Source organism: Manis javanica, chromosome 12, assembly GCF_040802235.1.
Source record: "Manis javanica isolate MJ-LG chromosome 12, MJ_LKY, whole genome shotgun sequence".
In the NCBI taxonomy this organism is placed as follows: Eukaryota; Metazoa; Chordata; class Mammalia; order Pholidota; family Manidae; genus Manis; species Manis javanica.
In genome coordinates this window covers 16979038-17003681 of record NC_133167.1, presented here as the reverse complement: position 1 = coordinate 17003681, position 24644 = coordinate 16979038, and the positions used below count along the sequence as shown (strand labels likewise).

At 50.5% G+C, this 24644-nt stretch overlaps 2 protein-coding genes across 2 annotated transcripts; one reads left to right on the top strand and one right to left on the bottom strand.

Moving 5' to 3' along the window:
• The first annotated feature begins 2357 nt into the window (after window positions 1-2357).
• On the top strand, window positions 2358-4849 carry CDK5R2 (cyclin dependent kinase 5 regulatory subunit 2). Its single transcript, XM_017653674.3, has one exon. The coding sequence runs from the start codon at window positions 2584-2586 to the stop codon at window positions 3685-3687; it is 1104 nt and encodes a 367-aa protein (XP_017509163.1). The 5' UTR covers window positions 2358-2583; the 3' UTR covers window positions 3688-4849.
• Window positions 4850-20118: 15269 nt separating this feature from the next.
• FEV (FEV transcription factor, ETS family member) lies at window positions 20119-24644 on the bottom strand. The gene is made up of 4 exons (XM_073217928.1): window positions 24597-24644; window positions 23971-24097; window positions 23274-23642; window positions 20119-21326 (listed from the first exon to the last, which is right to left on the bottom strand). The coding sequence occupies exons 1-4, from the start codon at window positions 24642-24644 to the stop codon at window positions 20740-20742; spliced, it is 1131 nt and encodes a 376-aa protein (XP_073074029.1). The 3' UTR covers window positions 20119-20739.

Sequence of the window (24644 nt, the reverse complement as noted above, 5' to 3'; positions counted from 1 at the left end):
ATTCCATTCATATCCATCTTGCACATCTTGGACTGGGGACTCGGAGCCCACCCCTTAGCCAAGTTGTTATGTACCAGCAGCTGTTGAGGGGAAGAGGTTAGAAAGACTAATGTTAGCAGGAGCAGTAGTCCCTTCTCATCAGTCCAAAAAGGCTCGGAGGAGGTGGAATTTCGAGAGGTTGACAGAAGAAGGCAAGGTAGCGGTCTGAAGGAGGGCAGTTGCCCAGAGGTGGGGGCTCAGAGAGTCAAGAGGGACAACCAGATTGGGAGGGTGGAGAGTGTGTGAGCCAGAGAGGGTTTGAGGCAGGTAAAGGTGAAGAATGAGAATGGGGAGTGAGTCCTGTTTGGGAGACCAAAGCAGAGGAGGAAATTCTTGATTCTGACTCAGAGGACAACAGGATGTCACAGCTAGGCTTGAAGCAGGGATACCATGGTGGTGACCTCTCTGGGGTGCTGCACAGATTTTAGCCTAAATGATACCAGCAATAGGCCTTGTGTCAATGAGAGAGCAGGAGCAGAGCTGAGAGGACCCACATGCCATTCAGCTCCACGTGCCTGCTGTTTCTGCCAGCGCAGCTCCGTCTCTATGGGGCCTATCCTTAACTACAGGTGAACCAACTGTTTCTTGGGTGTCAGGTAAAGGCTGACTCAGAAGGCTTTGTAGGAGAAGCGGGACCAATTACAGTACATGAAAAGAGAGGACATTTTTCTGCAACTATGGGGAGAATGAGAGGTTGGGCAAGTCAGCTTGGGCTGTGAGAGCAAAAAGATCATATCTATGGGAGCAGGAGGGACCCTGCTGAGAAAGTGTACATTGGGTGCTGAGTCAGGGAGGGGTTCCACATCTGCGTGTATACAGTGGTCAAGAGATAGGGAATTAAGACAGCTAGGCCACAGGCATCCAAGAGTGTGTGAGTGAGCAGGAGCTGTGGGACAGCTGAGAAAAGCTGGTGCCTCTGGTGGCAAGAGCTGCAGCCCAAGGGGATTCTGGAACAGCCTATCTGGAATGAACAACATACACATACACACACCAACCCTGATAGCAGTGGATCCTTGGAGCTCTGTTGGTGGTCAGTGAGGAGCATGGAAGTGACACCAGGGACAATTCTGAGGATTTTGCTGAATCTATAGACAAGGGCTTCTTTCCCCATCCTACACACCTCTAAGACCCACCTCTAAGAAGCTGAAGTCTCCTGTGTTGGGGAGCCATAGAGAACAGGCTGGGAAAAGGGTGGAAACAGTCCTCGTAAGGCAGATAGAACAAACGCAGAACCACCTGGGCTCAGGTCCAGCAGGTAAGGCCCAGACTGTTCCAAATCCAGGACAAAGGCCTTGTAGGTACTGAGGAGGGAGCAGACAGACCCCAGAGAAATGGGCAGGATCCAGCCTAATAACTTGCAGCTGGGAGTGGAGACAGCTGGGACTTGAATGGTAGGAAGCATTTAACCATGAACACCCACCTTCACCTGGACCCAGGGCTGGGCTGGAGGTTGGGCCACCCCTCTTAGGCCTCCCTCCACACAGAAGTCCTTGTTTGCTGTCTGAGCCCAAGGAGGCCAGCTGACCCAATTTCCAGAATTACCCTGGGACCAACCATCCATCACCCACCCAAATGTGGGATCAGGGTGTGTTGGTGGGGAGGAGGGGTACGGGAGGAGCTGACCAGAGATCAGAGCTCAGGACCACTCCCCACAGACTCAGCTGCAGAATATCAGGCCAGCAAATGGTGGCCTCAGGAACATACCTGAGGGTCTTGCTGCCAGCAGAGCAAGTGCCCCCAAGCAGGTGGGCTGTGACCTGCAGGAAGGCTGGACCGTGTCAGCAGCCCATCACAGGCAGAGCAAGAATGCACCTGTGGCAGCCCTCTGTTATGGTCTTGTGAGGGGAAGGGAAGGGAGAAGGGAAGTGCTGAGAAGGAATCGACCCGACTGCTAGATTGGAGAGGCCAGTGTAACGCGACCCAGCTGGGGCCAGAGCGCCCTAATGAGGGCACTCACTGCCCACGCTGTGCCCACGCTCACCCCCAACACAAAGTGGGGAGAAGCTGTTCCCATGGTTCTTCTGCTACCGTGATCCAGTGTATCAAAACAAGCTGACCCAGGGTCCTAGAACCTGGAGGGGGGGGTGAAAGCAGCCACCACCCACTCAGGTCTGTCCCTGAGAGTGCCCCTCGAAGGCATGCCACCTTCACCCACTTTTTCCTTTCTGGTGAAGGGAAAGGACCAGAGACAGACGGTGGGGGATGGGGCGGGACTTGAGATCATCACTAGAGATTCTATTGGTCAGAGGTGCTGCCGGTCAGAAGGGCAGCTCGGGCGAGGATTGGCTGCGTGAGGCGGGGCGCGGCGCGGCTAAAGAAGGGGCCCAAGGGGTGGGGCTGACGCTGCAGCTGGCGCAGCTCAGACTCAGGGTAGTCGCGGCGGAGCAGCCAAGCAACCACCTTCCCCCTCCGGTTCCCGCGCCCGGGCCGGGGCAAGGCCCCCCCCCCACCGCCGGGTCCCCGGGGGCTGCAGCAGCGGCGGCGGCGGCAGCGGCGCCGCTCGCGGTTCCCGCCGGGGCCCGGGCGCCGGCCTCGCTCTGCAGGATGGGCACGGTGCTCTCTCTTTCCCCCGCCTCCTCGGCCAAAGGCCGGAGGCCCGGCGGGCTGCCCGAGGAGAAGAAGAAGGCGCCGCCCGCCGGGGACGAGGCGCTGGGGGGCTACGGGGCGCCGCCAGGAGGCAAGGGCGGCAAAGGCGAGAGCCGGCTCAAGCGGCCGTCCGTGCTCATCTCGGCTCTCACCTGGAAGCGCCTGGTGGCCGCGTCTGCCAAGAAGAAGAAAGGCAGCAAGAAGGTGACGCCCAAGCCGGCGTCTACGGGCCCCGACCCCTTGGTCCAGCAACGCAACCGAGAAAACCTTCTCCGCAAGAGCCGGGATCCCCCCGACGGCGCCAAACCCCTGGCTGTGCCGGTGCCCACCGTGCCGGCGGCTGCCGTCACCTGCGAGCCGCCGTCGGGGGGCAGCGTTGCAGCCCCGCCACCCAGCTCTGGAGGGGGAAAGCCGCCACCGCCGCCGCCCCCAGTCCCGCAGACGGTGCCGCCAGTGCCTGGCGGCTCGCCGAGGCGGGTTATCGTGCAGGCGTCCACCGGCGAGCTGCTGCGCTGCCTGGGCGACTTCGTGTGCCGACGCTGCTACCGCCTCAAGGAGCTGAGCCCTGGCGAGCTAGTGGGCTGGTTCCGAGGAGTGGACCGCTCACTGCTGCTGCAGGGCTGGCAAGACCAAGCCTTCATTACACCCGCCAACCTGGTGTTCGTGTACCTGCTGTGCCGCGAGTCGCTGCGCGGGGATGAGCTGGCGTCGGCTGCAGAGCTGCAGGCCGCCTTCCTCACCTGCCTCTACCTCGCCTACTCCTACATGGGCAACGAGATCTCCTACCCGCTCAAGCCCTTCCTAGTGGAGCCCGACAAGGAGCGCTTCTGGCAACGCTGCCTGCGCCTCATCCAGCGGCTCAGCCCTCAGATGCTGCGGCTCAACGCCGACCCCCACTTCTTCACGCAGGTCTTTCAAGACCTCAAGAACGAGGGCGAGGCCGCAGCCGGCGCCGGAGGTCCACCCAGCGGGGGCACTCCCGCGGCCGCCGCCTCCTCCTCGGCAGCCAGGGACAGCTGCGCAACCGGAACCAAGCACTGGACTATGAATCTGGACCGTTAGGGATACCCAAGGGTCGCGTCCGCTCCCCGTCCCAGCCCTGACACACACTCGGAGTCCCCGGGATCATCAAGCTGCCGCCACTGTTACCGCCGCTCCGCGCCGTGGCCGGAGGAGGAGTCGCCCCTGCCCCGCAGGGGAAGGTGGAGGCCAGGACGCCAGAGGCCGCGGCGTCCGGATTTGCTGGGTGTAGGGTGGGGTTGGGGGTAAGTGCGGGAGGGGGACCCCCAACCTCACCCTTTCTGTGTGTGCCCTCATCTCTGCCCGGGTCCCCCATTACCTTCTGGGTGTGTCTGTAAGTCCATCTCCCTCGGTTTTGACCATTCATCACCTCCTTCCTCTATCTTCATCTTCCTGTCTGCCTAACCATCTTTCTCTCTGCCCTTCCATTCTCCGTTCTTAGGTGTGTATTTACGTCTCCATCTTTGCCCCTACCTTACTATCCTTCACACCCCGTTTCTCTTTCTAAACCTGTGTCCCCATCTTCCCTTCTCTTCTCTTTCTCCTCGCTCCTGGCATGTGTCATCATTTTCCCTCCTGTCTGCCTTACCCACTCTGCCTATTGTCAGCTTGCATTCTTTCCCCTACTGAACCCCCATGCACCTTCCCCACACCACGGGGAGCATTAGTTCTTGATTTGAATCGACTGAGGTGCGGCGAGAAACTGCAGCCCCGGGAGCCCAGACCCCGCCGGGATGGTCCTCTGCCCCACCCCCACCTCCTCTCCTTACCTTTTACAACGTGTTGCATGCCGGGAGTTGTGGGGGGAGGGGTTGCCGGCTTCAGTAAGCTGAGGTTCTGGAGCAAAATCAACCTAGGAGGCCACCCCGGCGGCGGCGCCTCAGCGGAAGGGTGGGAGGAGACAGAAAATTCTTCTTACCCTTGGGGAGGGGCACCTCCTCTTTCTTATCCTTAGGTGTTTTTGTTCCCCCTTTTCCCCTTTTAATTTATTTGGTTGTTTCAGGAGGGAGGGGGGAGGGAGAACGGGAGCTGTCTGAGGTGCTGATCCGAGGCCGGACCGAAGTCCTCCCGGGAGGGTACCAGGGAATGGGTTGGGCCTGGTGCCGTATCCAAGGTGCCAATGATGCGGGCCGACGGCGCGGGCCGCACTGTTTGTCTGTCCGTCTGTCCCGGAGCGAACTATAAAGCGCTGGAAGCGCCTGCAGATGGTTTTGCGCCGGCCTTTCTTTGGGTCCATGGAGGGAGGGAGCGGGAGTGGGACTGCCTTAGGCAGGGCAGGAGGGCCCCAGTTGGGCCTAGTGGGGAAGGTCGAGTCTCTGAGAACTGCTGCTCTTTCCGTGCGCCCACTCCCGCCGCGCTGGCTTCCATTTTACAGAGAGTAAAGTGAGGTAGCCAAAGATTGAGACCTGGTGAGAAAGCTGAATCCCCACCCCCCACCCCCACCTCCATCTTGTCTGACCTAGCTCCTCATTAATGCCCAGGCCATTTAGAGATTTAACGATAAGGACAACAAAAGTTCCTCTATCAAGGCAGAACTACCTAGTTATTATTGTTGCTTTTCTTTACCTCTTCCATCTCTTCCTACCATATATCCTATCAAGAGTCCAGACAGGCCTAACTCAGTCTGTGTTCACCACTCTCAGGTGGGACCTGACTGCCTCACATGCTTCCCACACCCATTGGGCTGTTTCACACGCCCACACAGGGCAGCCTCCGGAGGTCCGTGCCTGCTTGAGATTCAGACTGGCCCTTTATCTCTAAGGAAGCTAAGGGCACAGACAGCCTGGGAGATGGGAGCCATTCTTCGGGGTTGAAAGAAGAGAAACTGTTTAATTTGAGACCCCTATTTGGTCCCTCTCCATTCTTAGCAACATGGCTAAGTGCCCCATTCACTGTTTCATTGGCCCAACGAGGCTTGGCTTCAATAGAGCACTAGTGTCTCTGACCCTAGTGGCTGCCCAGAACTCAAGGATCCGGAGAGAGAACCCCGCGCGAGTCCTACAAAGACGAAACTCGGGCTCGCTGTCCGTGGTGCTGACGGGTGCGCTTAGGCAGGGTGGTGTGGTGAGGCAGGAGGCGTTGCGACTCGGCCTCAACTAGGTTTTCCGGATAATTTGAGAGTAGGGTGTGATCTATTCTGGTGGCGAGTTACAGGACTCTGGCCTGAGAACCCAGGAATGCCGGCTTTCACTTGCCCTTCTAGGAGGACAGACCTTGACTCTCACCCAGCCTCAGCCCAGCGCCCTTCCACGCGGCCTTGGAGCCGGAAACCCCCTGTCCAGATTTGTGAATCGAGTTCCCGAGGGGTAGGGAGGGGGTGAAGAGCTAGCGGAAGGGAAGGCGGGAGCAGCCGCCCATTGGCTGAAATTTGGCGCAGTCAGCGCGGTGCCGTCATCTCTCCTGGTTTGGGAGGAGGGAGGGAGGATCACTTGAGTCACCCGGCGGCTGTCGCCATAGTAACCAGACTGAGAGGGCGGGGCCGTTCTCTACTCTTCCACCTCTTGCGGGGGAAAGAATCCTGGTCCGCCTGATTAGGAACTAGTTAGCGAGACTACTTGATTGGAATTCCTGCATTAGGAAAACCAAAACGGGGTGGGAAAGAGACCAGTGAGCCTACAGAGACACTTCCCCCAGACATCCCGCCCTTAGGGGACCTCTAGAGGCTGCGCCTGAACCCCTGAATAGCTTCCTGCCTTTACAAGACACACACACGCGGGCGCGCGCACCTCTAGGAACCTGGGGTGACCTTAAATAAGGGAAAAAAGCCTCTGTGCGTGGTGTCAAGTTAAATCTCACTTTCCTTGCCATGCCCCAAGGTATGAGATACTGCCGTAATCGGATTAGGGGGTGAGGGACTGGAGGAGGATCAGCATGAACACATGGAAGAATTAGCCTCCTGGGTCAAACTTGGTCAGACTACTATTTTCTCCGGGAGGGGGCAGTGGTACGGAGAAGGGCTCATTGTAGTCTTCTGAGAAGGCAAGGTAAGAAGGGAGTGAGTGCAGAAGCAGAATGAAGCATCTTTTATTGCCTAGAAGTGAACCTTGGGAAAGTGAGTCCAGGCTGAGGAGGAAGGTGGTGAAGAGGGCCCCGAGTTCTAGAGATACCCCGATGCGGGTGAGAGAGAGGCTGAAGTAAGAATGGAGATGGAGGATAGGAGACAGAAACCTAGCTGGAGCCATGACTCAGCACTTTCCCTTTGCTGGGGCTGGAGTGACTCTCCCAGCATAGGGGCAGGGGAGAGGGGAGGAGAGCAGGAAAGCAAATGGGCAGATAAACAGTGATTAACCATTTGAATGATGCGTGCTGATCCATGCATTGATAGACAACCAAAGACACACATTTTAACCCAGAAGTAGGTACGTATGCATTTATACTAATGCAGGTTTGTGGGATAACATAGACACATTTCCACCCCCCACTTCCCTGCCTCCTTTCCTGGGGCAGAGGACTCTCTGTCCTGAGAGCTATGTTTGCCTGTCCCTGGAATACCTTGGTACTTAATAGAAATGGAGAAATGGAAGAAATCCTCAGGCTTGTGGAGGGGGGGTTGTCATGGTAACTGCTTTGCCTGCCAGGCAGAGTGCCCAGCAACCAGAGCATCTGGCAGTATCCAAGGGGACATCCTGTGGCCTCTGCCCGCTGGGACTCTGCCTTAGGGATCCAGATGGGCATCTCTGGAAGATTTCTACAACAAAGACTGCCAAAACAGCCCCTCCAACCACCCACCATGACCAGGGACAGCTGGCAACCAGGTATGAGGGCCTGACCTTCTTCATGTGCCCCACTTTAAGTGGTACTTCTGACCACTTTATACATGATAAACAATATTCGCTGTGAGTGGCCTCAAGACAAAAAGGGTTAATCACCTTTATTAACACCATTACCTTCCCTCTCTGCACCTTGCCAGACACCCTACAAGGAGGTCATCTATACCCACACAGATTCACTGTGTATATATGAGTTAAAAAAATTGTTTTAGTTCAGTATGATGGGTACAGGATGATAAACTGCAGAGCGCAGTCTCAGGGTTCAAGTTCCTTTAACCTTAGTTTAATACATTGGTAAGTTTTTTAGAGGTGGTCTCTCCTTTGAACTTGAAGGCTGGCTGGCTGACTTTTCACTCCAGCACCACCCTCTTCCCCCTTTTTTTCCTCAGTATTCAGGTTTAACCTCTTATTTTCTAGCTTAAAACTCCCCCAATCCAGTTTGAGCTTTCATGTTTTGTTTTCGTTTTCCTGGATTCCTCCTACCATTTCTTTAGCAATTAGCTGCTCCCTAGCTCTCTTTCTACTAGGAAATATTGCCCACAGTAGTTATTACCCTCTTTTAAGATTTCTACCACCATTTCTTTACACCCCTTGGTCCTTGTCTCCTGTGATTGATATTTAGCTTCAAGCCCATTAATCATAAAATCTCTCTCAATGTGCATTTTTATATATGACAACCTAAAAGAAAGGAGGGGTGCTGATAAATAATATAAATAGGGAAAGAGGTATTTCTTTACATCCGTTCTACATTTTACTCCTTTTAAAAAATAATTTGTGTATTATCCCAGAAAAACACAGAATATCAAGAAAAGCCTAAGAAAGACAAATAATGATGGAAGGCTTGTCCTACTCTCTATTAAAATGTGTTATAGAGCTAAAGTGGCTAAAATATATAGCACTGATAAAGGAATAAACATGTCAATAGAAATAATAGATAATACAAGGCTAAAGCCCAGCACACATGGGAATTTAATGTATGATAAAGGGACCATTTCAAATCCATTGGGAAAATGGTTGGATTAGTAAGTAAGCATTTTGCTACAACTGAGCAGTTATTTATACAAAGGAAAAAGGTCAATCCATCCTTATTCTTTACCCCAAAATAAATCCAAATTGATTTTTAAAATTTGAATAATAACTACAAAAGCCTTATTAGAGGAGACAATTTGAAAATACCCATTAAAAATTTAAAGGCACATACTTTCTACTCAGGAATTCTAATTTCTAGTATTGACCTAAAGAAATACTTGAACATGTGCACAAAGAGATATAACAAAGATATTTTTATTGTATTATCATTTGGAAAGAGATAAATTGGAATCAACCTAAATATCCATCATTAAGTTAGGGGTTAAATAACCTTTGATACAGCCAAATTACTGAATACTGTAGTAATCAGTTAAGGATGAATTGGACTGTATGTACTGACATGAAAGATCTCCAAAACCTGTAGTATCATTGAAAGTTGAATTATACATACAGTACAATATCATTTATGCAAAAGCAAAAGAAATTAAACTAAACTGTAATTTGTGTGAATGAATAACAGAAGCTTGAGAAAGATACACATCAGTCTTGATAAGTGATTCTGGGAAGAAACTGAGATTGATGTCGTCTAGGGGACTTTTGACTTAACTGAGGAGTTTAAGTTTTATAATAAAAATGTATTAATATGTTGTTTGCATAATTAGAAAATAGTAATTAATACATAACAGTAGTCAAATATTAAATAAAATACTTGAAATATGGGTTATTTATTATTATTATTTTATTTTTATTATTGCATCTTGGATGGGTGAACATCTTTTTGGAGATACAGAGACTTAAAGGAAAAGATTGGTTTTCTAGCTCAATTTAAGCTTTTGAATGTTAGAGAAATAGAGAATAAAAAAGAACAACCACAAATAAGACTGAAAGACAAGTGACAAGCTGAGAGAACATATTTGCAACAATATATTGTTCTTAGAAAAATAGTTAAAACTCTGAAGAGGTAATTCACACAAAAATGAAAATAACCAATAAACACATAAAAAGATACTTTACTATTGGCCAAAAAAGTTCAAGTCAAAGTAATAATGGAAGATTGAATCTCATGTACTGACAAAGATTATAAAAATGGGAAATTCCAACCATGATAAAAACATGTGGAAATGTGTGCTTTTCCCTCACTTTTTGTAGACATGTGTGTTAGTTCAGTCTTTGTGGAGTGCTATTTGGCTATGGGTCAAAACATGAACGACAGCATGTTCTTTGACCCAGCTACCATGTTCCCAGAAATTTGCTCCAAGGAAGTAAGTGATAAAGACCTGACACAAGAACACTTATTATAATGTTGTTTATAATAATAAATAATTGGATACATCAGTAGGAGATGAAGTAAATTGTGATAAATCAATATTCATTGGGATATGATGGACCATTAAGAATGATGCATTTATCTATATTTATTGACATGAAAAATGACCATGGCAAAGTGAGAATAGCAGGTTAAGAACAGTATAACATGGTTCCATTTGTGTAAGAGGAAGAGAGATCTTTAAATAGCTGTCCTCTTCCTGTCATTCAGATCTTGACTTAATAACCACTTCCTGATGAATTCCTCTCAGCCTGCCCCACAGCCATTCTCAATCACATACTCCTGATTTATTTTCTTCATAGGATTTGTCCTGCCTGATTTTTTTGTTGTTGTTATTTATTTATTTTGTATCCTCTTAATGAAAGGTTTGTCTTGCTCACTGCTAGGTTCCCTGCACCTAGCATTGTGCTGGGCACACAGTAGGCAGTTAATACATATATATTCACTGTGTGTGTGTGTGTGTGTGTGTGTGTGTGTGTGTGTGTATGTGTCCAGGAAGCAGCAAAACTTTTAGGATGTTTACTAAAATATTAATGGTTTCTCTAAGAGGTTTTAAGTGATCAGTTTTACCCTCTCCTTAGTACTTTTCTGAGTTTTCTAGTTGATTATAATAAATTACATTATTAATACCTAAAAAAAAGAAAATCAAAATGAAAGAAAAAGAAGGAAGGAAAGAAGGGAGGAGGGAAGGAAGGAAGGGAGGAAGGAAGGAAAGATGGAAGGAGGAAGGGAGGGAGGAGGGAGGGAGGAGGGAGGAAGATGGAGACAGGGCACTGTCTGGAAAAAGAGAGACACATCTACACACACTTCCAAAGTCTCTTCACTCCCTTCCCCCTCCTCAAGCTATTTCCAAAACCCTAGGTCCCTTGCCAGACAAGGAAAGTTAAACACCAATCTAGCCCAGCAAGCATGTGTGTGTACACACACAGTACATGTATGGTGCATGTACACAGAGCATGGACACACATGTACATGCTCTAAGACCACTTGAAAAACACTTCTCTATCTTTTGCATAACTGTTATAGAAGACCCAATGTCCCTTAGTCAAATAATAAAGCTATGGGAAATTTTTATTTTTACATTAACTTATTCTTATCGTTTAAACAGTGAGAACTGGCACTGTGCCTGGCATGTAGTAGGGTCTCAGTAAATAGTGACAGTCTCCATGCTTGTCTTTGGTTGCTAATAAGTATACAACTAAATATAGATTTTTTTGGAAACAACTGTGGTGACTAACTCCTTCTAAATGTTTGATATTTCCCTTCTCTTTCTAAATGTTCTGTTTTTATACTGGTTTGGAGGTTAGGTTTTGTTTTGTTCTATTATGGTATTTTTATAGTGTCTTTATTTCATTCTTTAATCTATTTTGGATTTTATTTTTTTATGTGGCAAAAAGTAGAGATATATTTTTCTAAAATGAATAGCAAGTTGTACCAACCTATGAACAGTCTTCCTTTTTCCCCAGTGAATGCCATCTTTCTCTTTTATGAAATTCCCACATTATATATTGGTCTGGTTCAAGGCTTTACTCTGTTCCATTGGTCTACTTGACTATTGCAGGGCCAAACCACACCTTTAGTAATTGTTGTTTGCAGTATTCTCATTGTTCTTTTATTCAAGTTGTCTTGGTTATTCTTAAAATCCAGAAAGTCTTAGAACCAAGCCTGTCAGTCTCCATAAAACAAATTCCTTTGGGACTTAGATTGGGACTCTGTCAACTTTATAGATCAATTTGGATAGATTTGACATTTTGCAATATTTAGTCATTCCACCCAGGAGTACACTAAAGTGTCTTACTTATTCAGGTCTTCTTTTTTAGGTTCCTTGGTGAAGATTTATAGTTTTCTTAGTTTATATTCCCCATGTTTCTTATTAGGTTTATCTGGGACCATATTTTTATTGCTGTTGTAAATCTGTTATTCCCAATTATTTTCCTCATTTTTTCAAAGTTGTAGAACCATAAGTTTTTGTATGTTAATCTTATATCTTACTGGATATACTAATTTCATTAGTTCTAATTGTTTTATAGTTGAATCCATTAGATTTTCTGAGTAGGCAGTCATATTGTCTGCAAAGACATTTTAATATTGTCCTTTTCCTTTCCAATATTTCCATATACCATATATCCTTTCTTGTCTTATTGCACTGACTAGGACCTCCAGTAGAATGTTGGGGTAGCAATGATAGGGTTAGAAGGAGTGAAAAAGACATTCTTGCCTTGTCCCTGACTTATGGGAAGGCTTCTCATAGTTTACCAACTGCTTTTTTGTCTTTTAAAAATGAATAATCTATTTTGTGTATTGCTGTATAGTAGGTATCTCAAATCATTTTTTGGAAGTTGATAAAACTTTAATCAAAGTAATTGTTCTAATTGCCTGTTCTGCAGGGAACACCAGCTGAGCTATGTTGGCTTGCATGGTCGTAGGCATATGTGATTTGGGGATTGAGGATGGGGTGGCTGAGTGTCCCCTGGGACTCCTTTCTCCTCCCTGACATCTAAAGGCAGTATGATGTGATGTATATAACAAAAGACTAGGAGTCAGAGGTTTGAGACCCTACTCTACTATCGACTAGCTGTTAATCTAAGACAGTTATTCAAACTCTCTGAATTTCAGTTTTCTCACCTATCAAATGGAAAAAAGTATCTCAGATTTTCTGTGTCTATCAAATGGCTATGATAGGAAACAAGAATATTATTTTGTTGGAGTAACAACCATTGCTATGGTAGTCAGGACTATAATAAATATTGACATATTGACAAACGAACTAAGAAACTGAGACAGAGTCCAGAATGGGGCCCTGGGCTGCTCTGATATGCTGGCCCCCAAGGTAGGGGGAGTCCTGGAGGCCTGGGCCTCCTATGAGCTACCAGTGACCAGAGTGACATGTGTTTTCTCCTTGCTGCCAGGCCCCAGCCCCAATGGCCCCACGTGCCTCTCTCTGGAATGCCAGCCAGGGGATTTGCTTCAGCTGCTGGTGTGTAGATACTTATGCCAGCCTGGCCCAGCACAGCAACATTCCTGAGTCTAGGCCTTTGCGCCAGCAGGCCAGGTGCCTCTTTGGACTCTCCATTCCAGGGATCCCCAGCTACAGGCTGGGTAGGGCCAACAGGGAAGAACAGCTGACCCCTGCCTCCACAACTCACCTGCTTTCTGACCATCTGACCAGGGGCTGGGCAGCGGTGCCTCTTGGGGCCTCTTGAGATACTAGGCTTGAAGAACCTTCAAAGTGTGAAGATGTGGAATAGCATGTACACGTGTGTGTGCCAATACTGAACTAGCATCCATGCTACAACATGGAGTGGAAATACCATGAGACCTGTGGCAAATTTTGGCCCTGCTATTTCTTCACCATGGAAAATTGAGACTTTTCCCCCCTCATCTGTCATATAGGAATTAAAGAGACTGTTATTAAGTATCAGGTGAAATCATGCCTGTGGATGTGCTTTGTATGCTGTAAATCATATTATACATATAAGTTGGTCCTGAGTCTAGCCCTTAGGTACATAGTCAAAGATGTGGCCGATGCACGATGTGTGTGCAAGATGGACCCTAGAACTTGTCTCTCTGCCTCAGTGTATCAAAGGCAGAAAACCAGGGGAAAAGTCTAGGGGGATTAGAATAGGAAAGAGGTTATCATCAAAGCCTCACTTTTCCCATTCATCTCCCCATCTAATGTTGCCCCAGATCTCTCCATGCTGCAGGATAAAAATGGACAGCCTGCCTGGAGCCTCCCTGACAGCCTCCTGCTGTGTTGCTAAGCAATTTGGTCTCCTCTTCCAGAAAAAGGAACCCTATGCTCAGGGTCTGGCCTTGTAGCCTCCTTTAGCTACTTCCCCCACCCTCAACTCATAGAAACTCAAGGAAGGGCTTCTCTGACTCATGGAAGGAGAACTGATGTGCAGACTTGGAGGATTAGACTGGTGTGAGATGGTTTGAGTTTGCATAGCAGGTCTCTGTTCTGCGGTGGTCAGTGCTTGGGGGAACAACACTCTGGAGCAGCCCTCTGTGCTGGATTCATTAGGCTCTGCCCTTGCAGCAAACCCATGAGGTGGGTATAATCAGTACCTCCATTTTATAAATGAGGCCACTGAGGCTCAGAGAGAGTAAGTAGCTTTATCAGTCCCACAGGGATTAGACAGAAGTTGGGTTTGAATCCATGTCCATCTGGGCTCCTTCTACTCTATCATGCCATTTGAGATAAATGCAAAGGTCACAGATGGGTATAACACCTCTAAAATGTATTTCTTCCTCTGTTATTCATCCCATGGTGAATGCTGGAATTGGGAACCTGTTCTGGGTTACACCAGGATTTAGGCATAGTTCCACCTCTTCCTGGGCCTCTCAGAATCTGCTCATTCCTCCTTGAGAGATGAACAAGGGAATAAGGGGTTGAGGAAGGGAGTAATCTGGGGTCACTAGGGTTTGAATCACATCTCTACCATGTAACAACACTATGAATGACCCCAAGCAAGTTATTTAGCATTTTGTGCCTCAGTTTTCCTCATCTATAGAATGAGGATAATACTAGAATCAACTCCAGAGATTAAATGTGTTCCTACAAGCTTGGAACAAGGATTAAATGAATGTAAAGCTATTCAAATAGTGCCCTGCATGTAAGTGCTCAATAAGTATTAGCTCTTATTATTGTTACCTCTAGGAGGCTTTAGCGCATGAACCACTTTCACATCCTTAGTAGTTAATGGAACTCACTGCCTCTGAAATCAGATTCTGCTCTGCCCTTCTCACTGTGTGACTTTAAACTTAAGTCTTCTGGGCCTGTTTTCTCATCTATTAATTGGGGAAAATTATAATAATGTCTATTTCAGAGAATTGTAAAGAGTAAGTGTAATTTGAGTATTAGTTATGGCAATATTAGTTGCTGCACCAAAAAACCCCTCCAAATTTCATGTAATAGCCCAATGCATGTTCGTGGGTGATTTCTTTTTGTATGATTTAGGGATCAGGATCCTCCCATTTTGTAGCTCCGCCACCTCTTAGGAACTAGTCCTCTTTCAAATCCAGATGACAGAAAGAGAATAAGAGAGTATACAGAGGCACGTCCACTTCTAAATGCTTTGGCATGAGAATAACACATACTATCATTTCCATTCATATTCTGTTGGCAAAAACAAGTCACATGGCTCCCACCAAGATGCAAGGAGGGCTGGAAAATTAGTCCCTGGCTGGACAATCACAATCACTTCCCAGTGACAACTCTGCTATATAAAGTAAGGAGCATGTAAGTAGGGTAGGGGTGGGGATTGCTCTTTCTGCTACATCAAAAAAAATAATATTAGAATATTATTTGAGTATTATTAAGTATGAGAATTGCTATTGCTAATATTACTTTTATTTAAGCCACATGATAACCATGGAATTACTATTATCCACATTTTAGAGGAGAAAACTAAGTCTCTGAATGGTGTAGACATGTTCCCAAAGTCACACAGCTGGTAACTAGCTGAGATCCTACAATTCTGGATTCAGTACATTTGCCAGTTACTCATGAAGAAATGCAGGATGCACTGAGTGTAGGAGGCTGATTTGTGTGATGGTGGTTGGGGCCCCATAACCAGTCAAGAGGCTTGTTCTTGGTGAAGCTCACCAGGTGGGTCCAGGACAAGGTCTGGACTGGCCTGAAAAGTTACGTGTGGCCTCTTGTTCCCAACTCCAAGCTTGTAGGAACACAATGTGGAGGGCATCTGTTTGGGACCAGAGGGGGAAGAGGCAGGTGCTTGCTTTTTTTGGGTTGTTTGTGTTTGCCTAATAATAGAAACCCTGATATATGTACCACAGTACTTATATACTCATTTAATCTGTCAAACTTATGAAGTGGGTTTGGCTATTATCATATCCATTTAACAGATGGGGTAATTGAGGTAAAAAGAGGTAAGGTAAGTTGCTTGAGTTCACACAGTTGGTAGGTGACAGAGCTGACACCCAAACCCAGAAACTGCAGACCCAGAGATCCTAAACATCATGCTATGCTGCCTTTTGTTTACAAAAAAAGGAAAGAAGGAAACAGCAAACAGGATCCAATGAGAGAGAATTCTCAAAAAAAAAATAGGACATTGGACCACTTGTTTTTAGACATGAAACCCACCATCCCAGGACAGAGGGGAGTCAGGGAGAGACCTCACTGACCAAACTGAGGTAAGAAATGCCGTCAATTCAAGGAACCCTCAGACCCCCAGCCCCTCCCCAGAGTACAGGGATCTACTCCAAGCTTGTAGGAACACACTTTGGAAAGTGAAGGCTTGCAGAAGACCACAGGGCAACAAAACAGTCCCTGATTTGTTCTTTATCAAAGGGGTGGCCTTAACTAAAGACACTGACAAGACAAGCCATCAATTTGTCCTTTAAACCAAATATAGTGTCTTCTGCGATGATGAGACAATTAGACATGAACCTGATGGATGAGCAGCATCATACCCACCTGAGGAAGAGGCTCTCCCAGAAGGCCCAGCAGGGAGGGATATGGGGTGATGCAGATGAGGACTTGAGCCTGGGCCAGCCACTTAACTTCTCTAAGCTTCAGTTTCCTCATCTGAAAATGGAAATAACCAACCCCACCTGCAAGGTTGTGGCCAGGTCCAAGGAGATACCATAGATAAAGCATTAACTTAAGACAGAGTCTGGCACAGAGTCAGGTTCAATAAATTCATTGAGTGGGAGGGCACATTTTTATTATCAGCACATCTACTTGATAGGAATTATAAACAGGTTGAGGAACAAGCTGAAGTTCAGTGCATCTTAAAGACATGCTGAAGGAAAGACAAAGGCCAGAAAAGCAAAAGACCCTGAGAAAAGTACATCACTGCAGACCATTCTGATGTCTGTCTATGGTAACAGGAGCTAACATATGGAAAGTACTCCATAAGCCTTGGTGCTGCAGGTGGCATCATTGCTCTGTGACTATGCAGGTCGCAGGTAGTATGGACATGGATGTCCTCATGCCACCTGCTAGACAGGCTTCTGATTCCATCTGCAAGCAAAGGTAAGAGGAGCTTGGTCATATGGAGCACAAATTATCCAAGGGGATACAGGTCTGTGTAATCCTGGTATGGGCAGGAGGAGCGATCCTACAAACAAGGTGATCAAGAGATACTCAGGACTATGGAGAAACTGGTCAGAATACCGGGGAAAGGCCTGGGAGAGAGACCAGAAGACACAGATCCTATAACAGGCCCTGAGACTTTGGCCACATGTCTTAACATCTTGGATTCCTTTCAGTGAGTAAAGCAATCCCTGTCCTGTCTTTCTCCCTGAACTTGAAGGGGATCAATAAAACAATGGATAGAAAACATTTTGTAAACTCTCTAGCGCAGGCATGTGGTGGGGAGGGGCTGGGGCATGAGCCATATTTCCACCAGTGACGTGAATGAGAAGATAGAGGAAAGGCTCAGAATTTCCCAGATGCAAGAGGAGCTGGACACTGGATTGAGAGAGGAAAGCAATGGTGGGATCAATACAGTGGAGGGTCAAGGACAAAGGGATTAAAGGTCAATGAGGAGGGACCTTGATCATCAGGAAGTTGTATAAGTGGCTTCTTCACGGCTTGGGTGGGAGTAGAGTCATCCTGAGATCAGAGTGGCCCACAGCTTGGAAACTACATTTGCAGGGATGCTTCAGAGCCAAGATGGCCTGCAGAAAAGGATATCCATTTGTAAGGTGCTAAACTGCACACAACCTTAGAGATCACTTTGGGCAGACATTTCCAACTCTTGTTTTTTAGAACACAGAACCTAGGTGACCGCTGAGGTTCCACAGAGCAGAGTTTGCAAACCCCTGGTTCAGCCTCATTGTTTTAATGAGAGGAGAATGGAATCCCAAAGAAGAAATGTGATTATCTGAAGGTCACACAGCAAAATAGTTGCCAAACTGGGACTGGAGCTGGGTTCTCTGATTCCTAGTCCTCTATTTTAGCTTAGCTCTGTGTGTAGGAAAGAACATAGGGGTAGGGTGAGCTTTAAGGACATGATTTCATAGGTAAGAAGACCTTCTAGCCTAACAACACCTTCCTCTAGCTGCCCAGCAAGACCTGAAATCCCTCCTTTACCCACTCACAGGACTCCACGAGTCTCAAGGGCAAAGAAGTCACCTAGTCTTCTCGCCTCTCAGCCTCCCAAGAAGGGTCTACTGAACCTAGTGACAGAGCACTCCTCATCTGACGTACTCCACGACAGAAGGATTTTCATAACATCAAATGGGTGCATCTGTCTTACTGCAGCTTCCTAGCTTGTGTCCCACTACTGCCCGTGGTCACACACATCCAGATCCTCTGCCACAGCACAGCTCTTTGCATAATAGAGGATAGTTCCTGTGCCCTTATCCCTAGTTTGACTTCCACTGTTGGCTTCCCAGAGTTCTCCCTCTTCCTCTCCTGGTTCCACTACCCTGTATGTTCTCCCTCTGGTCTCCTCAAAGTGTTATCTAACACTATATGATGTGCTGGTGGCACAATCATTAGAGCAAGTGTGTCCTTTCCTTCATCTTAAGTGCTATTGCACCATCAACGCATCCTAAGATCACTATGATTTTTCTGTTTCTCACCTACAGGTTCCCATTTAAGGTTGTGTTAACTAATACACCACTAATTGACGCACAGGCCGTACTGAGCCCCACCCTTGCCCTGACTCATACTCTGTCCTGCCATTTACAAATCTAAGGGCAGGAGTCCTTGCCTTAGACATTTCCCCTTGTTGCATTCAGCCCACAGTTCTTAGCAGCCAGGATCATTCTGGATCCTGGTTGTCTTCCCAGTGCACTCCTTCCACATTCTAGCTTCCTGCAGAAAGGCCCTGAGGCTCTCCACAGGCCAGACTGGCTCACCTGCTCTGTGGAATACACAAGTCCACCCTTCTACCCCATGAGGTCCATAGGGCATAATGACATGGAACATGCTTTTGCCAGCATGTTAGGTGACTAAAGCAGGGTACCATTACATTCTAAAAGGCATAGAGAACAGGAAGGAGATTATGACAGAGTTATGAATAGTGGTCTCTGTATAATAGAACTAGGTGATTTTTTTCCCAAGTTTGATTACATTCTTTATCCAAATAAAATGAAAAGGGATAGAGACTCTTTCCCTAGGTGAACTTTGATGAATTTATCAACTCTTTGGGAAAGGGCATTCAGGCCCTCCCTGAACTTAATCATCTTGACTTCCACCTTCATTCCCCCTTCCTTCTCTGACCACAGAGTACAGGGAAACCTCCTCAACTGCGCTGTGGGAACCCAGGGCATTTTCCCACCAACCAGCAAGGAACCTTGAGAAAGAAATACTAGGACCATGGAGAACAGGAGCAAGAGGCTTGCCCTGTTGTGCAGCTCAAAGTTGGTGCTCTCACTTCTGACACCTTCCCTGAGGTTGTTTCCATCTAAGGGAACGAGTTTAAGGCAGTTTTCCTGCAAATGGGTTTACAAAAGACAAGGAGCCAGCTTAAGGACCATCGCGCCTGTTGAGGCAGTATTCAGAAGGGCCTCCAGGTGTGAGGAAAGGGGCCTGGCCAGAATTTAACCCACTTCCTAGATTTCCTGAAGGATGCATGGCCAGGCCTGCCCATTTCTTCCTCCTCTATGTAGACCAAAGGGGACCTGGAAGCACCGGGGATCTCCATCTGGCCCTTGGTCGGATGAGACACCTGAGCTTCCACCACGCAGCCCATCAAAGCCTTCCCGGATTTAGCAGCAAAACCTGGCTTACCCTCCTTCGGCCAGCAGAGGGCGCGCGCCGCCCGCGAGAAGGAGGGTGTCGCAGCTAACCACTGTTGGCACCGGCCAGCGCGAAAGACCTGAGTGTTCCCTACTGAAAATGATGCAGAGAAAAGATAGCGTTGGCGATGCTGGGGCAAGGGGCCGTTTGTGAGTGAGGGTGAGAGAGAAAGTTGACGTGGGAATGGAAGCGGAGCGGAGGTGGAGGAAGGGATGAAATGGAGTGACCGAGGAAAGGTTGAGATAGTGTGAAGATGGGATAGGTGGGATGGAGGTAGTGATGAGATGGGGGGCAGGTGGAAGGATGGGTGAGATGGGGAAGGTGAGATGCCGGAGTGTGTGTGGATATGGAAGTTGGGGTGGGGTGGGGTGACGGGGCAGGTGCAAGACAGGGTGAGGCAGGCTGGGGCGGGGACGAGGGGGCCAGGTGGAAGGAGGGTTCCTGTCTTAGGCTGATCCCACCTACCAGGGGCTCCTTGCTCCCTTCCAGTAGCACCCAAGCCTGCTTTGCCATCATTCTCTCGAACTCCCTTGGTAGGCCTTTCTGCTCAGGCCTGAGCTGGGCATCTCCTTTCCCACTTGAGAAAAGGTTCTGGTGCAGCAAAGAACAGAGAGAGAGGCATTGGGGAACTTGGGAGCTTTAATGGGTCTGGAAGGGAATAGAAACACACTGGGCTGTCCTGTGGGGCGGTGGGGGCTGGAGCAAGCGGGCCAGAAGCTACCTCGGTGCGTCCTAGGGAGACAGTGACCCTCACCAAGCCCGCTGAGGTGAGGGAGTGAGGGGGAGCTGGAGAGCAGATGGTGGGTGCAGCCCTCCGCCGTACTGGGATGGGCAGCTCGGTGAAGAGGAGAAAAAATGAGGAAAGATTTGGAATTAGAAAGGCAGGGGTCATGATGGAGGGGACTTCAAGGAGCCAGGGCAGAGTCCCAGTGGAGAGGAGGCAAAGCCAGGGGAAGTCCGGGAGCTCCCTTCAGGGATCTCCGGCCTGGAGGAAGGCGGAACTTAGAAGAAAAGGGGAGGCGCCAGTCACCCTCCCCAGGGGGTTGGGGGATAAAGCGGGAGTGGGGGCAAACGCAGTGTTAGAAGAGGAGGCTTCAGGTCCCTTCCCAAGAGGCTGGGTGCGGCAGTAGAGTAAAATCTGAAGTTGAAGGGAAGGTGGGAGAGGCTCCACGCCCCTTCCCAGGGACGTGGATGGTTCTGAGCGAGGCTCTGGGTGTCGGGAGAGGCCACACAGCACCCGGCCGCCCCGTCTAGTGATAATGGCTCCCCAAGTGCGAGGCGGCGGCTACGGTGCCGAACGGCCCGGGCGGGGGCTGCAAGCCGGGGCTGGGATAGAGCGCAGCGGTGGCGGCGGCGGTGGCGGCGGGGCCCGGACCCGGCCAGTAGGAGAAGCCGGCTGGCGCGACGCCGGCCGAGGCGGCCATGAGGTTGAGTTTGGAGAGGCCGGGGAAGGGCAGCGGGGCGAGGCCGGCCGGCAGCTTGTAGAGCGCACCGTCTTGGGCGGCAGCTGCTGCGGCTGCAGCGGCGGCGGCGGCGTGGGCGTGCGCGGGCGGCGGCTGGCAGGCCTGGGCCAGGCCCTGGAAGTCGAAGCGGTAAGCGTACCGTTTGCCGTGCACCTTGCTCATGATGTTCTTGTCGTAGTAGTAGCGCAGCGCGCGGCTCAGCTTGTCATAGTTCATGTTGGGCTTGCTCTTGCGCTCGCCCCAGCGCCGCGCCACCTCGTCTGGATCGGTGAGCTTGAACTCGCCGTGGCCACCCTCCCACGCGATGCAGCCGGCGTTCGCGCGGTCAGCGAGCAGTTCCAGCAGAAACTGCCACAGCTGGATCTGCCCGCTGCCTGTAGGGAGGGGCGTAGTCAGACAGGCTCCTGGGATGGGGGAGGCTGGACGTGCAGGAAGAGGCTAGGCGGGAGACCCACTCAGCCTGGCGGGAACGGGTGTCGGGAAGGGAAAGGACACTCCAGCAGGGTAGCTGGGAGCAGGTGGAGAGGCTGGCCAGGGAGGGGCCGAGCAGAGCAGTTTTTAGCCTTTACTGCCCTTTTGCACAATGAAAACATGGATCCGCCTTAGGACGCAGCCCCGTGGGCGCCTGGCTTTGTGAGAATTACATCGCCTCGTGTGGAAGCAGGCCCACCAAGGCACACGGCTCTCTGAGGTGAGCGAGGGTGGGATATCAGCCCCTGATGCGGGACGTCCTTATTCAGGGCAGAGCCTGCACAATCGCAAAGAGGAGCCTGCACATGTGTTGGACTGCCACATTCCAGCCGGAACATGCCCAGAGATCCAGAGGGAAGAGGCAGGCATGGATCAGGACCACTCCAACCACTGCACAAGGCCCAGCCCTGAAAGGTATACATTTGGACCTCCCCCCTGAGGCGGAGAAGAGGTGGTGGCTGGCTTCCTTGTGGTGCCATGTCAGACAGGAATGGGGGTAGTGACACCCCCCCCCCAGCTATGTGTGAGAGGGGGACAGACTCTGCAGGCTCCCCACCTCCACCACGGTCGGGTGCGCAGAGCGCGGCGGGTTCCGCCTCTTCGTTCGGAACAGGCGGGATTCCGGGCGTTTGAGGGTGTCATACTGCCTTGGGGCCCTGACGCTGAGCTCTGAGGGCTGAGACCGGGAAGCCTCTCTGCTTGGCTCCCTGCCTCCTCGTTTGGCCCATCTCCAGGCTCTTCGGCCCCGTCCTGATTTCGGGGTTGCTGGGAGCAGCAAGGAAGTTTTTCCGGGAGATGAGAAGGAGGAGAGAATGAGCCGCCCCCAAAATTCCCGTTCCCCCGTTTTGGAGCCTTAGACAATTCAGAGAAAAATCTTGATACAATTAGCTCCTCCACTCTCTTTTAGAATAAAATGGGTTTTCCTTTAAGTTGATTATTTCTCCAAATTGAGCCTGGTGAACCTCTCTTCCTTTATTAATGATCTGCTTAGAACCCAGAAGCTGCCCTCCACCGTAATTTCAACCCCAATCTCTCCACACCAGCCCAGCAAGTACCTGCCTGACTCCGGGTCAAAAGCTTTAGGGTCAGAAGCAAGGGAAGGTTTGGGTCAAAGTGTGTAGCTAGCACCTAGGCAGAGCTACATTGGAAGCTTGGAACCCCATTCCTGTTGGGAGTTGTGTTCCATTTTGGATAAAGCCACTGCCAATCATGTTTTGTGGTAACTGTAACTTAAAGAGATCTATGGGAGGCTTTGCCTGTAGGGCCAGCCAGGCTGAGTGATCTACAAAGCAAAGCCAAAGGGGATTTAGCGACTTCACCAGCGGCAGTGGTGAATCTGGGAATCAACTGAACTGGCCTAGGGGACTTGGCCTGCAGAACCAAATAGGCACGGGCTAGTGAGGCAGGCAGGCGCTGGCCTCGGTGCTAGTAGTGACGCAGCCTGGAGTGGTCAAGGAGTAATTATCTGAGTCTCCATGCCGGCAGTGCCATGGCCTGGCGCTCCTGCTCCCAGCAAGGAAAGGAGGCTAAACCCCTCAGCCCCGGACCCACAGCAGGAAAACCATTCGGAGAGGAAAGAGGCCAGGGATCAGTATCCTTTCCATCTGGTCTGACCTGCAAGTGCAGCCCTGGCACTGGAAAGATGCAGGAGTCAATGGCCAAGTGAATATTGCTCCTGAACCTCCCCACAATCGTTCCAGGACCCTCGGTTTCCCAGAGCAGGGCATTGCACATCAATTCCACTCCTGTTCGGGTGGTAGTGTTGCCCCTCCTTCTGGGGAGTGTGCCGACCCCTATCATTGTCCTTGCGCCCCTCCCCCAACAACCACCAAGTCCGCTGGCCAGCTCACCTTTCTGTACCGCGGGGCTCAGCGGCCCCCATCCCGGGCTCTTTCCTTCCTTGAAGAGACCGTCTCCGACGGGATCTGTGGCAGCAGGAGAAAACAGGCAGACAAGAGCTTGACCGAAAGGGCTAAGGCTCCAGGAGGGTGCTTTGGTTCCCTGGCGCGAGGTTGGGAGCCCAGCCACCCAGCTCCTCCTCCCGGAGCCTTGCCGGAACGCGCGCCGCGCGGAGCCCCTCCATAATGCCCAAGTCAGGAAACGCGTCCAGGAAAAAGGAAATCCGCTTTCGGAACGGGCCGGCGGGAGCCTTATAAAGCTGAGCGGGGACGGCGCCAGCCGAGCCGGAGCTCCCGGAGCCCATCGGAGAGGAAGGGAGACTGGGACGGTGGGAACGCTCGAAGCACTAAGGTGAGAAGCCACGAGGGCGGCAAACCACAGCCTCTGAGCACCGCGCGCGCACTGAGGCCCCCGCCACACCGAAGGCCCGCGCTCCCTCCACCAGGCTCTTTCAACACCTGAACTAGTGCTCTCGGCCTCCCAGGTTCCCAGTCTGTTCACTTCGAATCTTCCTGACCTCACACTAAAACCCCAAGGCTCTCTATCTGCCTTTAAGGTCCCCCAGCGCCCTTCATAGTTAAGTCCTTTCAGCAATCCTAGTCTTTGGACCGCTCCCCCTTCCCTTGGACCACAGCATCCCCTTCCCACGTCCTAGCCCAGACTTCCGGCCCCGGGTCCTGGTGCCTTCAGCCCCGGGCCGGTCCCTGGTACCTGGCAGGTACATGTTGATCAGCAGGGGCTGGGAGGCGCCGCTCTGTCTCATCGCCGCCAGGGACTGGGCGGTGGGGGGCGGGGGGGGCAGTGAGAGAGGGGGGACGCGTCAGGCTTTGCGCTCCGGGGCACCGATCCCCGCCCGAGGCGACCGTGGGTGACAGGGAGAAGACGGCGCGGGGTCTGGCTGGGCCTGGCAGGAGGGGGCTGACCGGGTGTGGCGGAGACGGAGGGGGTCCTGGAGCGATTCTCCCAGTTACCAGGCTGCCTGGAACCCTCCGGCCCCCCGTACGGGCAGGGGCCGCAATTTCCGTTTTAATTAAAGCGCTGCAGCTTCAGCCCCCGGGACCCCGCCCCCGCCCCTCTTATCGCCCCATCGCAATAAAGTCTCCAACGCGCGGCGCCGCAGCCAAGCGCACCCGGCAGCCCCCCGCGCCCCACAACCCGGGAGACGCGAGGGGGATGGGCCTGGGCCTCACGCTCTGAAAGGGGTCAGGAGCGCAATTCTTTTCCGCCTCCCTGACTCTCAGCAAACAGAGATGGGGCGGGGTACCCAGCCTCACCTCGGATCCCGGGGGCCACAGCACCCGCCCCCCTTTCTGCCCGCCCAT

Bases quoted from the DNA above. Each gene is read 5' to 3' on its own strand.
- CDK5R2 (XM_017653674.3), top strand. From the start codon at position 2,584: ATGGGCACGGTGCTCTCTCTTTCCCCCGCCTCCTCGGCCAAAGGCCGG.
- FEV (XM_073217928.1), bottom strand. From the start codon at position 24,644: ATGGGCGGGCAGAAAGGGGGGCGGGTGCTGTGGCCCCCGGGATCCGAG. The intron at 24,098-24,596 runs GTGAGGCTGGGT...CCCACCGCCCAG, and splicing joins TGTGGCCCCCGGGATCCGAG to TCCCTGGCGGCGATGAGACA. The intron at 21,327-23,273 runs GTGAGCTGGCCA...CCCTCCCTACAG, and splicing joins GAGCCCCGCGGTACAGAAAG to GCAGCGGGCAGATCCAGCTG.